The sequence below is a fragment of the Sparus aurata genome, chromosome 23 (assembly GCF_900880675.1).
Source record: "Sparus aurata chromosome 23, fSpaAur1.1, whole genome shotgun sequence".
NCBI lineage: Eukaryota > Metazoa > Chordata > Actinopteri > Spariformes > Sparidae > Sparus > Sparus aurata.
Window position 1 is genome coordinate 11,328,968 of NC_044209.1, and position 16,749 is coordinate 11,345,716.

Below are 16,749 nucleotides of genomic sequence, written 5' to 3' on the forward strand. Positions count from 1 at the left end.
GCCAGGAGCCCCCCCCCCCCCCCCCCCCGCAGTGCAAATGCTGTGTCACTTTCGCCTCATTTAGACCAAGTCAGGTTTTGTGGACATCGGGTTCCGGTAGTAGGAGGACAAAAACATGGATATGTTAAGACTCATCAGTTTGTTTGTTTTTTTTTTTTACGTTGTTTGACTTGCTTGTGGTCTGGTTAGGTTTAGGCACAAAAACCACTTGGTTAGGGTTAGAAAAAACATCATGCTATGGCTTAAAAATACTTGCTTTTGTCGCCAGGAACGCGGCTACAGATGCCCCGAGGTCTCACTAACAACACACGGTTCCGCGGCCACAAACACAGCTGGAGACGTCCTGACTTCCCATCAAAAATATCCGTCGACATCAGGACTGCTGTCTTACGGGGTAATGACATGTAATTACATCACACACATCTGCAAAGATCACAGCTGGCGGAGATCGTGTGACTGTAATCTGCCGATCACAATCAGGTGAGCGGCGGTGGTCTGAAGTGATTTCAAGTTCAGAGGAGGTTATTGAAACATATTTTTTCACCTCGAGGCTTTGTCTTTGATTGTGCTGCTGTCCCTGTGAAGACTTGCTTCGCTGTTATTGTGAAGCGTTGCGTAAATTATATCGTTATTATCTTCCTCATGCTGTCAGGGTGGGTGAACACATAGCTCGTGGTTATTTTAAAAAATCAAATGTGCAAGATGACATTTTAATCAGAAGAGAAAGAGAAGAGACTAACTTTTTTTTATTTCATAACCAAACTGAATAAACAATCTGTCTTTGTTTTCATGACTGAATAAACTGAACAAACAAACCTTAAAAGATGACCCGGTTTCATACTCTTTTTTCTGTTTATGTGTGGCGGACCCTGCCACCTTCCGCGCTTCAAACAGTGTTCTGGCTGCCTTATTTTCCTCTGAGAACAGCTTGTTTATTCAGCTATGGGAAAATTTGTATTTCTGTGTTTGTATCATTACCTAATTAGTACTGTTAATATGAAAATTCTCTAAAAACTACATAGCACCCCTTTAAACAAACGGTCTGTTCCTGGTTTCTGTTTGTCAGATTACATAAATCCCATCCTGAACTCTCCTTCTCGATTTTGCCTTTCTCTAAAGTAATTATGTGCTTCATTTGGAGCTTTTCAAAACCCGTTTTTTTTTTTTGCACTCTCCCGTTTTGACAGGAGCCTCAGAGAAACGTGACGGAACAGGCCAGACAGACTTGGGTTTCAGCAAGGGGAAGCCTGCACGCTAATGATTTAGAGGAGTTGGCCCCAATCGCCTCGTCTCTCACGTCAAAGTAAAACACATCTGCTTGTCTCGAACACACACACACAGCTGGAAAGCCCTATTATGGGAAATTATGAGATGAAAGTCAAAAGTAGGAGTCTAAAGGTCAAAATGATGAGATAAAAGAAAGTTATGAGATTCAAAGTCAAAATTATGAGATAATAGTCGTAGATTTGAGTTAAAAGTCATTATTTTGAGATAAAAATTAGCGTCAAGGGAACATGATGGAACAGGTGCAACACGCTCGGCTGATGGTTTTCAGTATGTGGAGCTGACACGCTAATGATTTAGAGGGTTTGGTCTCAATGATCGCCTCATTTCCCCAGTGAAACTCATCTCCTTGTCTTACACACACACACACAGCTGGAGAGCCCTGCAGTTCACGTGACAGAGGTGTTCATGTTTCTGTGTGTGGGTGGGTGTTTTGGCTGTCAGGGTCACACCTGTCGGGCGGTGCCGTTGGTGGTATGTCACTCACTCGCTCAGTCAGTCAGTCAGTCAGTCTCACCTCTCTGCAGTCGGTGAGGTCCTTCATTCGGGATCGGGGGGTGACGATGGCTGAGGGTTAGTGCGCCATGGCGGCTCAGTGGACTTACGAGGCTGACCGGAGAAGGGAATTACATGAAGTAATGTGCAACAAGTCTGGAGCTGAACTTCTCAGCTGTTCGAAGCAGACAGGAGGAATTAAAAGCAGCTCTCTTGAGTGAGGAGCTGTCCTCTCTCCTCTTCTGAAGCTGTTTCTTGTTGAGTACCAGGCGCCATGGCTCTGTCCCAGATACAGTGCCTCGACGATAACCACGTGAACCCGCGGACGAACGAGTCCAAGCCGGACTTCCTGTACTGTGAGGACCAGCGGCTCGCGCTGGAGGCTTTCCTCCAGGATGGCCGCGAGGCGTTCTTCAAGTTCCTGGAGGCTCGCGGCATCCGGGGTTTCCTCTCGGACCCGGAGCTGGAGACTTTCTCCGCCGCGGTGGAGCCCTATGACCCGGGCTCGGAGCTCTTCCCGGAGGACGCGGAGGAGGACGAGCCCCCGCTGTCGCTGCACTACTGGCCCGAGCTGTCGGACATGTCCATCCCGCAGATGGACCTGGGCTGGCCGGACAGCGAGGGTTACCGCGGGGTGACGCGCGCCACCATCTACACGCAGCCACCGCTGGATGGTCAGGCGCACATCAAGGAGGTGGTCAGGAAGATGATCGCGCAGGCGCAAAAGGTATGTCGGACCTGGACGAAATTGGCTACATGCTACACTTAGCTAGGTGCAAAAGTAAAAGTAAAGTTAAAAATCAAGTTTAAAAGTCAAAATTCTGAGATAGAAAGTCAAAATTATGTATCTAAATGTCAAAATACTGTTATGAAAGTCAGAACTATGAGACAAATAGGCTACTTAAAACTATAAGTCTAAAAGTCAAAATTATGAGTCTGAAAGTTATCTCTATTTAAATAGCCTATACTTGATATATAAATATGTCTCTGTTCTCTAACTCAGAACTCTTTCAGGCGTTATAATTAATTATAATTGATGGCCTAAATTTAAGGATTCAGTAGCCCCTATATTCTCCCTCCTGCTGAACCCATTTAGAAAATCCACTGTAACACAACATCACCATGAGCAGCCATGGCTGTCAGTCAGTATGAGGTCAGAGTACAGACTGCTGACCACAGACAATCGAGACTAAAGTGCAAATTGATTAAGCGGCTTTATCAGAGAAGACAAGAGCGCTTCACAGCACTGTGCCGGCTGTAAACTTGGACGCATGTGTGCTATGTTAGATATTTGCATGTGTATGTGCAGCATGTGTTTCAGCAGCAGCTCTCAGTGTTGTGTGTCAGAAAAGCTCGTGACAGGAAAAAAAAAGACAAATATGTGTCATTTAACTTGAGAGCTGGAAGAAAAGGAATAACTCCCCTGAACTCAGAGCATTTTTGTTTTGCACTGGAGATCTTGTGTGGTCGTGTTTTACTCGTATCTCTAGAAGCCCATGTCTGCCAGTTAAAGAAAAAAAATGTGAAAGCTGAAAAGCCTTGATGAAAAAAAAATATATTTCTACGGTAGAAATGGTTGCTATGAGATGAAACGTCAACATTATCATATAAAAAGTTACAGATTTAAGATAAAAGTCATTGTTGTGTGATTAAAAGTCATTGTGGGATATAAAGTCAAAACTTTGAGATAAGATTACGAGATACTTACTTGTTTTTGGCCTTTATTTAGCTTTATTGTTAGGACAGTTTCAGAGATGGCAGGAAATAGCATGGGTGGGGGGTGAGAAGCATCAGAGAGACCCAGGCCGGGACTCAAACCCAGGGCCACTGCAGCGAGGACAAAGCCTCTGTACGTGGATCCCCCGCTCTACCAACTGAACTACTGGGTGCCCTGAGATACATATTTTTTGTGTTAATTGTTGTTTTACCTCATAATTTTGACTTTTCTATCCAATAATTGTGACTTTTTGTCTAATGATATTGTATTTTTTATGTCATAATACATTTTTTTTATCCTATAATTTGGTCTTTTTTTTGTTTATCTCATAATTATATTTTAATCAGGCTTAGTTTTCATCTCATTGTTTTTCTTTAAGTGGCTGACATGGACTTCCATATAAACCAGTTGAACAACCTGAATAATATTTGTTTTGGCAGAAAAGTCACTGTGTAATGTTTGCAGGTAGCACCTTCAACTGTCACTGTGTGTAATTTGCGTGTGTGAACAACGCCTGTGACCCTTCGTGACCAAGCGTTCTTCCCTTGTGTGATCTTGGACATTTGTCTCCAGGTTATAGGAGTGGTGATGGACGTCTTCACCGATGTGGATATCTTTAGAGATTTGCTAGACGCTGGTTTCAGGAGGAAGGTTTCTGTCTACATCCTGCTGGAACACATTACGCTACCTCATTTCCTGTCCATGTGTCGGAGGGCTGACATGCATGCCGGACACCTCAAGGTGAGCCAGTGTCACCCTACCTGGTCATTTTGTGTACAGGTCTGATGTTTAGCATCAAAGAGCATGGCCAGGTTCTTAAGGGCACGTGATATCTGTAGCCTGACGGGTGAAAACATGACATTCATCCTCTGGTGAGCATAAATTCACAGCACTCTGGGCTTGACTTGTATATTGCTGTTTACAGGCAATGATTGTTCATGATAACAAGAATAATAAGCTGACAGAAAGTGAAAGTTCATGATCAATTGTGTAAGGACAACATTTAATAGTTACTTCATAGAGAGTAAATGTTTTACTGATGGAGAGTAAATCTTTGACCTTTAGATAGCGAGGGGGAATTTCCGATTGCTCAGAAATGCAGAACTCGTCTCCTCACAATGAGATTTTAAATAATCTTTGAGTTCCCGGTGTAGAACAAAATAAATGCAAAACACGGTTGGAAAGAAAGACAAACAGTTGTTACACATGTTAAAGTGAAAGCGCATGCCATCGCTCTCTGTCACGCACACAAGCACCCAAACTGTCCAGCTGGCACTGAATTGAACCAAGGAGGAATCTTTTATCTTGTTTTATCTACCTTCAGTGTTTTATGTGGTACACGTTACCATGGAAGGCTCCAAGATGTTCTGAGACATGTTGGAACAGGTGAAAGCTAGTTACAGGGAACGCGCATTGTATTCCTGAGACATAAATCTTTCAATTTAGCTGCCAAACCACCAAACCCTGACTGTTATGAGTGAACTCAGCCAATAAAAATAAGTCAGGTGAACAGTAAGTAATTCCCTTTTAATGGTTAGCAGTACAGTATCAGCCATGCCTGCGTTACTGCTACTGTGTTGTTCATTTAGAGATCATTTAGAAAAATATACATACATGATAGTTTCCGCAAATGCCTCCAGCTAATTATGTTTAAAGCGATGTTCACTATTGAGGTATTAAATGGTTCGGATCAGTATTTGGCAGGCAGAAGTGAGACACTTGCTGTGTCTCAATTCAGGGTCTGCATCCTTCGGTGGCCGCATTTGAAGGCCATTACGTCAGAACGTGGCGCGAAGGCTGTCCCAATTCGAAGGCTCCTCCAAATGCAGCCCACAAATCTGGCCTTCTTTTCCCTCTTTTTGGAGGATGCACCGCTACTATCCTTCGTGGCCTCTCATATCCCAAGACTCTTTGCGAGCCGAAAAAGAAGAAAGAAAGGGAGAAAATAGAGACATCGCGTGGTGTAGATCGCCACTTTCACGGGCCTGGGCGGCAGAAATCGTGACATAAGGGTAAAACATCTCGTGACACAACCATGAAATGCTCCAAAGGCTAGACCGTCCCATTTAACAACGGTTGACACGGTTAGCAAGGTCTCTCCAAAGGACTCGCCTTCAAAGACCGCAAAGGCCGGGTCCTTCGAAGGATGCAGACCCTGAATTGAGACAAAGCAATTGATGATGCAGGCAGTATGGAGGGGACCTTTAGAGATATTAAAAGAAAATAGGGCTGCGCAACAAATGACACAAAAGTCATATTGCAGCTACCTTGACAGTTGTTATGATTGCGATACGATTCATGACTAGTGGGAATGATCATTTATGCATCACCGTTTTTATTTTAACTGGAACAGACATTTTCTCACACATCGCCTTGTACACATTCATATAACAGACGCACCCAAACTCTGCCAGTTGTCTTGGGAGGAACTTGACAGACTTCCAGCATCGTCTGTAAATGGATGATCAGCGCAACAACAGAACATTTCTCATGCGGCAGTTTGTGCCTTATAACCCTAAACCTATGGCAGTCACACATGATAGATCACAGAGGAGACTGCCTGCTATTTTTTAAAAGATATCTGGCTTTTTGTTGTTTTCAGATACATTCTTAGGGAAGTCGCTGTCGTGTTTTTCGGCCCAAACTCCGGGTACGTAGTGCAAACCACTAATTCAAGTCATCTAGATTTAAATAAGTAAAATATTTGATTGCAGAACAGCTCTGCGCTATGAAAACACAGCCCTGTGTGCCGTTGCTTTCCTTAAAGCCTTTGAAAGAAGTGTTTTCGATTTAATGTCAGTGTGGGTCCGCTGTAACAGGAAGTTCTGAGCAGGACTTTAGTCAACCAACAGCAGCACATGTGTACCACTCGTGTTGTGGGATTACATTACAATACTTTTAACCAAATTTGACTGTTTTTCGCATCACACATTGATGATTCCGCCCAAGAAAGCTGCATGGACGTCTCTAATGGTCCCGTCCATGTTCAGTAGAAGTCTCTGGCTAAAAATCTGGCTCCCAGAAAATTTGACTACAGCTGTACAAGTGACAGTTACGACCAGGAACCGTAATGAGCAGCTGACTCAACAATCTGTGACGAGTCGGCTGAATGAGATGATGGCAGAAAGTCTAGACGACAAGTGTGACAGCTTGAGGACAGCTTGAGCTCCTACTGTAAACTGTAAGTGACGAGGGGGAAGGGGGGGAGGGAGGAGAGGGTAGACAGGATGGGAGGAGGAGCGAAGGGTGCCAGATTGTATTCACTCTTCAGTTGTCTGAGGGTGTTTCTGCAAAATGTAACTCTATAGCAGCCACCCTTCACCCCGTCAGATGTGGAGTATTTTTTTTGTGCGGTAGTCTCGTCTTGGTTGGGATGTTGGGATGTCACATGACATTCTGTCTAGGAGAGCTCAGCTACTCAACATCCACAGTGACTGCTCACAGAGAAATCATTTTGATGATTTTATCTAATCAGTCAGCTGAAGGAATGTACCGTGGGACAGAGAAAGTGAAGGGTGGGACCAATAGAAGGAGGGAAAACAGGACTTTCTGCTATGAGACAAGCCACGCCAGGAATAATCACCTGCATCATGACAACTGGTTCTGCAGTTTTCTTTTGGCTGCTGTCCCCTCTGACAGATGTAGCTCATGAAGTCATCTTTTAAAGCCTCCAAATGAGGCAGTCTGAAACTCACAACAACCGCGATATTAAAAAAAAATCAATAGAGGTATTGTTTTAATGATACACATATAATGCAGTTCAGGTATTTTCAAGAGTCATTAAATACAGATAAGCGGAGTGGTCCTAAAGCAAGAAAGAAAGAACAGAAGGACGAAAAAAGAGACGTGTCGAGGGAGCACTGATAAACACTTCATACAGAAAGTGTTTAGCTCAAAGTACCTTTAAGGTGTAATCTCTTATCTGAAATGTTGTTAGAGTGTTTTATGACTACTGCATCATATACTGTACTGCCCATTTATTATCATGAATGCTGGTTATATCTAAACACTGCCACTCACTGACTATGATGCTGCACAGCTACACAGTCACGCCTGAAGGCTTGTCAGAGTGTTTCAATGTGGACGAATTGCCAAAAGAAAATCAGTCACGCCCAGTGTAGGAATTCTTCATTAAATGTCTAAATATGACGAGACCTTTGCTATGTAGTACTTTGTAGAGTTGTGTACTTACTGGATTACCACCAGGGAAGTGAATTTCAGCCTTGCGTTACTCAAGTTTGACCGTGGGATTATTTGTTTCTCAGTGTTGCTCATTTTTAATCGCCCCCAAAAACTTGATTACTGTGCATTAGCTCGGTGCAACAGCATGCACAGAGGGTGTGTGTTTCTGTGTGTTTGAATTTAGGTCAATGACTAAACTCAGCACTCACCAGAGAGACAGGTGCATTGCAGTCAGGCTGATGAATAGGAGTGGACTTTTTAGTCTCAGAAGTTAAAAAGTAATCTCAGAGCTTTCCTCCTATCGGTAAAGAATACCACATGGGTGTTTATTGCTCCAGAGGACCTGGCTCTGATTCTGAGTCAACAGGCTCTAAACAGCTGAGCTGTGGCTTTGCAACCTGTCCCGTCCAGTTCTCACCACCTAACACATTATAAATGGTGCATGCATACATACATACATACACTGATGTCGGTGGCTGCCATGCAAGGTGCCAACCAGAGCAACTTTTTGGGGTTCAGTATCTTGCCTAAGGACACTATGACATGCAGACCAGGGGAATTGAACCAGCGACCTTCAGATAACATGACACTGGCTCTACTCCTGAGCCACAGCTGCCACACATGCTGTGTGTTGAAAGGTGCAGTATGTAATAATTGGCGGACAGGGGCTAGCTAGTTATCATGCTAACTTCAGTAGACACATCCTCAACACAATACATAGACATCTTTGACATAACATCAGAACTCATATTTCTTCACATTCTGTTAATAATTTTAAGTTTTTTGTTTTTGAATGTTTCAAAATAAATCTTACACATTGCACCTTTAACTGTAATACTATGAGACTGTGTTGCCACCAAGGCTTTTGGAAACATTTCCTAAAAGCACACTTGACTGGCTGAATCAAACAACATCAAAACAAAGAAGACATCTTTTTGCATTAAAATGGAAAAAGGATACATATAAAGTGGAAAGACAGCCGACCCCTGTGGGACACCAGACTTAAATCTGATAAAGAAGTGTTATTTTTTCATTTAAATGCAGATAGACATGAGGCAAGAGACGAGGCAGGCAAGTTCCAACGAAATTGGTCAAGATAATGATAATGATAATGATGAGAATGATGTGATCCAAGGCGTACTCAGATCAAGTAAAGACAAGACAGAGATTAAATCAGAATCAGTTGATGCGGGTTGTGCAAGATTTAATCAAAGTACTTACACTGGATGTTATTTGTGTAAGAGCTCAGCACTGTGAAAAAATTGAGCAATTAGCTTAAAGGCTGTAAATGGAACATCGCCGCTCCTAGTATGTTTGTGTGGCTACAGGGTTTGTATTAAAAATTACTCTAATGTCTACCTAAGCACTTGAGGTTTTTGTTCAGACTTGTTTTTAGACTTCTTTTCACAGATTACAAAGTAAACTCTGAAGGTGGAGAATGTATAATATCTATACTGTTTGTTACAGCACCTCCGTGTCCGCTGCACAGAAGGTTCAGTGTTCCACACCCGGTCCTCCACCATGGTTAAAGGGCGAATGGGACACAGATTCATGTTTATCGATGGAGACAAAGCTGCGTCTGGGACTTACAGGTCAGTGCACTTCATGCGAGTGCGTGTGTTTGTCAGCGAGAGTGTGAGAAAGAGATAAAGACTGGGAAAGAATCCGATTATCTGCATGTGCTCCACCTCTCTTTGTTTCTATCAATGTGGCATGGAGAGATATGAATAAAGAATGCGCTTTACTAGACAAACAGGTTGTAAATGTATCTGATGTACGAGAGACATAAACACGCAGACAGTTCAGTTCCTGATGCATTTACTTTGGCTCCTCACTTCAGATGAGCTGTGTCCCCTTTCTGTACATTTTGCTGTTTACTTCACTCACATTTTCATTCAAGGTTGTTTCTGTTTTATAATGCCTCGCTGTTCTCTAAAGTAGGCTGACTTTGTGTTCACTGTGTGTTCTGTAGTTTCACTTGGATGTCATCGCGGCTGGACAAAAATCTCATCACCGTGGTTACCGGCCAGGCAGTTGATGCCTTCGATAAGCTCTTTCGCACCCTCTACGGGACCTCCATCTCGGTTGACCTCCGGCAGGTCGCCAAGGAGCCTGAACCTGAACCGGAGCCCCTCCCTCAACCAGCCTCAGTGGCCCCTCCTTCTGCTGCTGTCGCTAGGAAGCTATACAACCCCAAATATGCCCTGGCTTTAGGCAATCCCAGCCCGACCTCGTCTGCTGGCGACAACAGCCCCAAAAAGACCCTAAGTCCAGAGAACTCTAGGAGCCCAGATATCCCTGACAACAAGAAGGGGAGGCAAAGAAGGCTAAAGGCTAGTAAAGAAGCAGTACAGGAGCCTCCAATCCATCCTGGACTTGTTGACCTAGAGAAGGCATCCTTGATATCCTATCTGCCCACCTGGCCAGAGCCTGATCCATCCAAGGACGTGATCGGGTTCATTAACATTCGGGATGCCAACAGACCAACTCAGGTCCATCTACAGAGATCTGAGATGTTTGGAACCAGCCAAGCGATCAAGTTCAGCAGTCCATTCAGCAAGCCGGAGGAAACCCTGCCAGAGGTTGCCATGCCCAGACAGCTTACTGCCAAGCCAGGGGACATGAATAAAGTCCAACTGCCACAGGACAAAACCAAAGCTCAGCCAACACAACTGGGAACACAAACTGGTGTCATCAAAAGTAAAACAGAGGCATCCGAGCAGAAAGCTCCTGCATCTGGACCAAAGTGGGACACTGCTAAGACTCTCAACAATGAGGGTAAACTGCATTCAAACACACCCACTGATCAAGATGCGGGTCAGAACACCACACCTCACCTCAATGCACACACTCCTCCCAAATTCAGCAGCAAAGAATCACCTCCTATGAAAGCAACGCCCTCACAAACCACGAACGATCCGGTGCCCAACTCCCTCCCTGGACCGAACGCAAAGATAAATCAAACTCGTGCTGTTGTGTACAGGAGAGATACCATTCAAAGCTCACACCTGCATGACTCAAACACAGTAGAACACACACAGACAAAGACACATACAGATTCACCCACGGCTGCTGTTCACACGCAGCCACAAAACTCCACTGAAATAACCCCTAACGTCCAGTCTCCCACTGTGTCCCCCTCCTCTACCTCTGCCATCATCTCTCAGTCTGTCACTCCCACCTCCCTTTCTGTAAATAACCCTGTCTCCATCACCATGAGCATGACTACCAGTGCAGGTGCCCCCTCGTCCTCCCTCAGCCCTCCTCCTACCTCTACAACTCTCACCTCTCCCCTCCCTCCTTCCTCTCCAACTCCTCCCGTCCCTAAACCTCGTACCATCCAGCTGCTTATCAAAGAGAGTGGCAGTGGCGAGAAGCTGCCAGAATTGAGTGCCATCAGGGCACTTGAGACCAGCACAGGGCCGCAAGCGGTCCGCGATGAGCCCGCTGTAGGGAAGGAAAAAGGGCCTGACACTGTTCCAGATCTGCCGAACGACAGTGGAAGCAGAGCAGGCGCACAAAAGGATGCAGAGAATGCAGGAAATATTAGAGACGCTCCACTGCACAAACAGGGTGGGACTGCACAAGATACAAAGAATAACAAAGCAGTCAGACTACTTGATGACAGAGCAGGAATGCAGTCGTCTGCTGGAACCAACATAGAGACCCAGTCAGATGTTTTGATTAGTGGTGTGCCAAAGGCAGAGAGTGGGAATATTCGAGAAATAATTCCAAAAGATGTAGAGCCCGAGACTTTGACATCACTAGACTGCATAGCAACCCCACAGAAAGACTGTGAAGAGGCAGCACAGGCCGAGGCCAAGGACACAGAAAGAGCCCTGACAGGCTGCGAGTTTGCCACGGTGCCGAATGAAACCAGTAAGAATGTGACACAGCGCAAAACATTGCGTACAAGTGCACCTGAACTTCAGACAATATCATATGGTGGACTGACTCCAGAGACGAAAGGGGTTTTAGACATTCTGGATTCTTTAAAAGCGCGAAAACACGCTCCTGGTTCTGCCGCACACAACCAACACATATCCAAAGGCAGTGCTGGTGATAGCACGCAAACATCTCCTGCAGACACGTATGTCGAGCGAGGTAGTTTGACAAATACTGTAAAGCGTGACCCACAAAGCCCCTCTCAAGAACTCATTACCAAGTCGCGGGGAAGCACACCCACACCTGAAAAATCCCTGCGCTTATATCACTCTGACGTGCACACGCCGGACTTGCGTTCGCAGGCGCCTGAGCGAGAATCGTCGTCGCTCACAGCTGTCGTGCGCACGCCGACTCCAGACGGAATTCTTCTGAGCACGCCCTCCCCAGACTCACGAACGTACACACCCGATCCACGCTCATTCACTCCAGACATTCGAACGCCCACGCCCGACGGGTATGTCACACCAAGACCGGACTCCGCTCTCTCCGCGGCCTCCGACGAGTATTATGAATGTAGCAGCTCTCCTCTCCACGAGACTGTTGGTGACCGAGCGGCTTACCGCAGCCACAGTGCGACAGAGGATCACGTTAGCTTCACGCACACAAATTCTCCTAACACCACAACCCTTGCCACTGGTCCTGCATGCATAAATCATATTGCCACATTAGAATCTACAGACAGAAACAGCTGTAGCAGTGGATCACAGAGTTTGTCTGGGCCTGCTAGTGTCTCCTCTATGTCTTCTTTACCTGAGGAGAGAGTGAAAGTGAGGAAGGAGGGAACGACAAATGAAGAAAATGGTAGAGAGGTGGATGCAAAGGGAAGCGTGGCAGAGAGGAGGACGGAAGAAGATTCCCAGGAGACACAGAGGAGAGGCAGAGATGAAGCTAAAAGACCAGCAGACCATTTCAAACAGGGCAAAATCTTGACTGAAACGGTGGAAAAAAACAAGGAGGCCCAACCCCAAGTCCTCAAGAGAAAGAACGCGCCCAACCAAGTGACCCAAGGACAATCAAGCAATGACGGAGCGGAGAGAAAGCGATTGTCTGCAGCTGACCTCTCAGCGAAGAGGCTTTCCTCAGAGGGAGAGGGACCAGACAAAGAGAAAGCAGCGGACAGGGCGGCGAAAAGATCCAGCAGCGCAGTGAGGAAAAGCTCACCAAAGTCAAGCAGAGAGACCGAGGGACAGAAGGTATGAACCGTGAGGCAGCAGCCCTCCTCTGCACATTTGTCAGTTTCTGCCTCCATTCCTCGCCTCCATTCCTCGCCTCCTCCCCTCATGTCTCTGTCCCTCCCACATGAGATGCGAGCGGAGGAGGCAAGGGACAGACACGAGGAGAGAGGAGCGGAGGCAACGGGCTCTTAACAAAATTAGGCATCGCATTCATACCACACGTTGCAAATTAAAACTCAAAATATGAGCGTGAGGTCATTTCATCTTGTTGGAGGGGAAATTGTTCTATGAAATGAAATTTTGAAAAATGGTTTTAACACACCTGTATAGCCGAAAATGCTCCTCCGTCCAGTGTTTAACCACACTTACCAAACGATGTAAGCAAAAGAAAGTATTTTGAAAAGTGTTGGGTTTTGAGCTTTCAGGTGCAATATGTAAGACATCCAGTTGAAAATATTTTAAAAATGTTAACTTAATTTCTTTATATAATGTTATTGATAGTTCTTAGCTATGACATCTATGGCTCCGCTGTGGATGGCGTTCTTCCTGGCTCTTTGTATCGTCTGTTGCCAAAAGCTTTAGTCTGATATCTCAGTCCATTTATTTTCACATTATACCAAAAAAGTACATCTCTCAATAAATATACCAATAACAATAAACCATCGACCCTTAGACTTCCATAGATCATAGACTACCTTGGTTCCCACAGCGCCACCCTGGTCATCATTAGAATGGACAGCCTCAGTCTGTGGGTCTGTACACTGAATGTGAGCTCGTCTGGCTCTATGAGGCAAACAGGTATGTCTTGGTCAAGACCAGACGCCAGGCAGGTGGAAACTCCAGGAAGTAATTACTCTGACCAAGAAATAGTCCAGAACACACCTTTGTAAAACGTTGATTTTTGCTTCAGTTCTGTACAGATCAAACAGGCATATGACATGTTGATGTTGATTCAGGAGCTTATTGTCTGCAGATTGTGTTACCCTTGGACAGAGCTGGATGTTCTCCCATGTTTCCAACCTTTGGGCTGAGCTAAATAAGCCACGTAGAGTAGTATCATCTTCTCATCTGACTCTCTGGAGGATTTTGAATAGTTTTTTTTTTATCAAACGTGTGCTTTAATGGCCCTTCCTTCTAATAAGTGTTTAATAAAATTAACTATGAAAGTTTATTTATTCCTAATTGTGAAACTGAACTGTCTTTTGGCTGCTGTAACACACAAATTTCCCTGTTTGCGGGACTAATAAAGGAATTCTAATTCTGATTCTGATTCTGATTCTGAATTTAGATTTTGATCAAGCCAAAAAAAAAATATCAGTAGTAGGTTGGCAATAAAAAAGAATAAATGAATGACCTGGTACAAAACGTCAGCTGCTGAAGTCCTGCAGTGTCACTGAGGAGTTAGAGTCATTAGCTCAGATCTGTGTTGGTGCTCATTCAGATCCAAAACTATCAAATATTTAACCAAGTTGGTGTGTTTGTGTTGAATATGCCTTTGTAAATGTGACTTAAAGCACTGTCTGTCTGTCTGTCTGTCTTCATTCTTTTGTGTGTGTGTGTGTGTGTGTGTGTGTCTACTTCTGTTGAGTGTTCACCAGTAGAGCGTCACTAAGTTGAAACACACGACACTTCATTATTGAACAAGGAGACTGGATGTGAATTAAAGTGGCACACTTTTAATGAAGCGCTGCGTGTTTTCACCCCGGCTGCAACATTAATGAATCGGTAAATGATTGATAGTTTCACTTTTATCGACGCAGTTTATTGCGACCGGAGTCTACAGCTTTCATCTTAAGTATGGTCTGTTGAAGCCGACGAGGTGTTGCTGGCCTGTTTTAACTCGCCTCTGTCATGTAATATTAACACGAGTGACAATAAAACGGATCCATCCAATTCACATCCAGGAACCTCTCTTTTCCATTTGCAACAAAGCTTTTAATGGCGCTTGGCTCTGCGTCTGTGAGTGTAAAAATGTTTCGCTGCATTGTAGATAAGTTGCCTGCACACTAATAGAATAGAATATGAGAAATTGGCGTCTGCTGTTTTGAATAAACAATATGTGGTCAAATGTATCAATACTTCTTTATACAATGTCCATTCTCATCTCATTCCTTAGCGTTTGCACACTCCTCCCAGACCGTCACGAGGGCAGCAGCCAGGTAGTGCAGGGTCCTCCCCTTCCCGACCATCCAGAGCCCCTCGACCCCACTCAAGCAACCCAGGGCTGGGGCCTCGTCCCTGGGTAGGCCGTCAGCCTAACCAGGCAGAGAGCAAGATGCTCAGCAATAGTAACCCACTCTTGGATAACACCTCTCCTTGCAGAGCGCCGTCCAGGCCGCCCCCTCCAGCGGCAGCAGTTGCTGCCGGGCCGGCACCTTGGCGAAAGCAGGCCGAGGTCTCCCACAGCCAGCAGAGCCTCCTAACTCGGCAGTCTCTGCCGGCGCAGGGCAGGCCGAGAACTGGACAGTCGCCGAATCGACAATCTTACCCAAGACCGCAGGCCTCGTTTCTCCACTCACACTCCAACGCACTGCTTAATCCTCACTCCTCCCAGAACCAAACGGTCTCGCCACAGGAGGAGCTTTCCCAGGAAGAGGGAAAGGCGTCGTTTGGCTTCACCTTTAGCCGGTTGTACAGCATTAAGGGCCTGAAGGACAAGATGAGCAAGCTGCCAGCACAGAGAGGCAGCACCAGCTCTGCGGTTCAGCCACGCAAGAGCACAAGCTAGTCTGTCGGGCTGAAATACAGTCAGTTTTCCCAGCAAAGACTTGGTTCTGAACCACCTGTTCAACACCTTACTGACAGTTTTAGTGGATATCTGAATGGAGGACGTGGTTTCAGCCTTTCAACCTGAGAGCATACAGAGCGTGATAAGTGGATAAGTGTTTTCCTTTTTCTCTTGGCTTCTCATCTCCAGACAGGAGTCTTCCTCATATCGCTGAATGTCATTTCATGTGTAGAAACCCTGCTGCCCGCTTTTTTCCATTCAGGAGGTCATGACCTCGGATGCTATCAATGGTCTGGATACCTGGAGTTATAAACAATAGCTGCTGCTTTTAAATTAGAACATGGTGTAGTACATTGGTTTGGAATGGTTTTTATTAAGATTAAATGAATCTTCTCTAGGGTTTATTTGCGGGTTTTTTTTTTGGTATTGAGGAAAAGTAATCAAAGAAATCTAGTTACATAATTTAATATTGTGATACTTCATTACTAATTAACGTTTTTAACAGGTAATAAGTAACTGTATTGGAATACCCTCCCAACCTTGTGGATAACGCACATTTAAACGATTCGTATGGCCGGTGAAAATTGATCACCTAGAGGATGTAAAGAATATATGAACCCAACAGCTGAGTCCCGGGTACCTATTGCTAAATTCCTAAAGCTGCCACTTCCCTTTCGATGTATTTTTGTAAACCACTGGAAATAAGTTCCTTTTTTTCTTCTAAAGTTTGTTTTCCCTTTTTTTCCCTTTCATATGTGGGGTAACTTGTTTACTTCCAATAATATGACATCTCCGTTTGCTGCCATGTGAATGCGAATTCAGGAGGATTCATCTGTATCACTGACTGGGATTCATTTCCTCGAAAATGCACATTTGAAACGGGAGCTATCGCTACATGCTTGTGTCAGTCTGAGGGTTTTTTTTTATCCATAAAATAGTGTATTTAGAGACGTACTGTATTTTGTACAATTCTTCGAGCAGACAGATAAGTGGCTGACCTCATGACAGGTGAATTATATGAAATGTATATGTAATATAATGTGTTGTGGGAGCATTTGTCTCACATTTGTATTATAACAAGCCAAGTGTTTCCACAGAAAGTGCCTTCAATACAAATTTGACTGCTTAAACTGTTGAAGCAGAATCTCTTCTTTTTATTTTTTGACGTCTCAGACCTTTTTATTTAGTGTTCCTCCACTGGGTGCTGTACATTTAAAGACTAT

The 16,749-nt window shown here is 44.8% G+C and overlaps 1 protein-coding gene across 1 annotated transcript; it reads left to right on the forward strand.

Moving 5' to 3' along the window:
* Window positions 1-191: 191 nt before the first annotated feature.
* On the forward strand, window positions 192-16,656 carry LOC115574765 (mucin-5AC-like). The gene is made up of 5 exons (XM_030406366.1): window positions 192-2,506; window positions 4,070-4,237; window positions 9,146-9,270; window positions 9,651-12,816; window positions 14,915-16,656. Exons 1-5 carry the CDS (start codon window positions 2,054-2,056, stop codon window positions 15,524-15,526), a joined length of 4,524 nt encoding a protein of 1,507 aa, XP_030262226.1. The 5' UTR covers window positions 192-2,053; the 3' UTR covers window positions 15,527-16,656.
* Window positions 16,657-16,749: the final 93 nt, after the last annotated feature.

Bases quoted from the DNA above. Each gene is read 5' to 3' on its own strand.
- LOC115574765 (XM_030406366.1), top strand. From the start codon at position 2,054: ATGGCTCTGTCCCAGATACAGTGCCTCGACGATAACCACGTGAACCCG. The intron at 4,238-9,145 runs GTGAGCCAGTGT...TGTTTGTTACAG, and splicing joins TGCATGCCGGACACCTCAAG to CACCTCCGTGTCCGCTGCAC. The intron at 12,817-14,914 runs GTATGAACCGTG...CTCATTCCTTAG, and splicing joins GAGAGACCGAGGGACAGAAG to CGTTTGCACACTCCTCCCAG.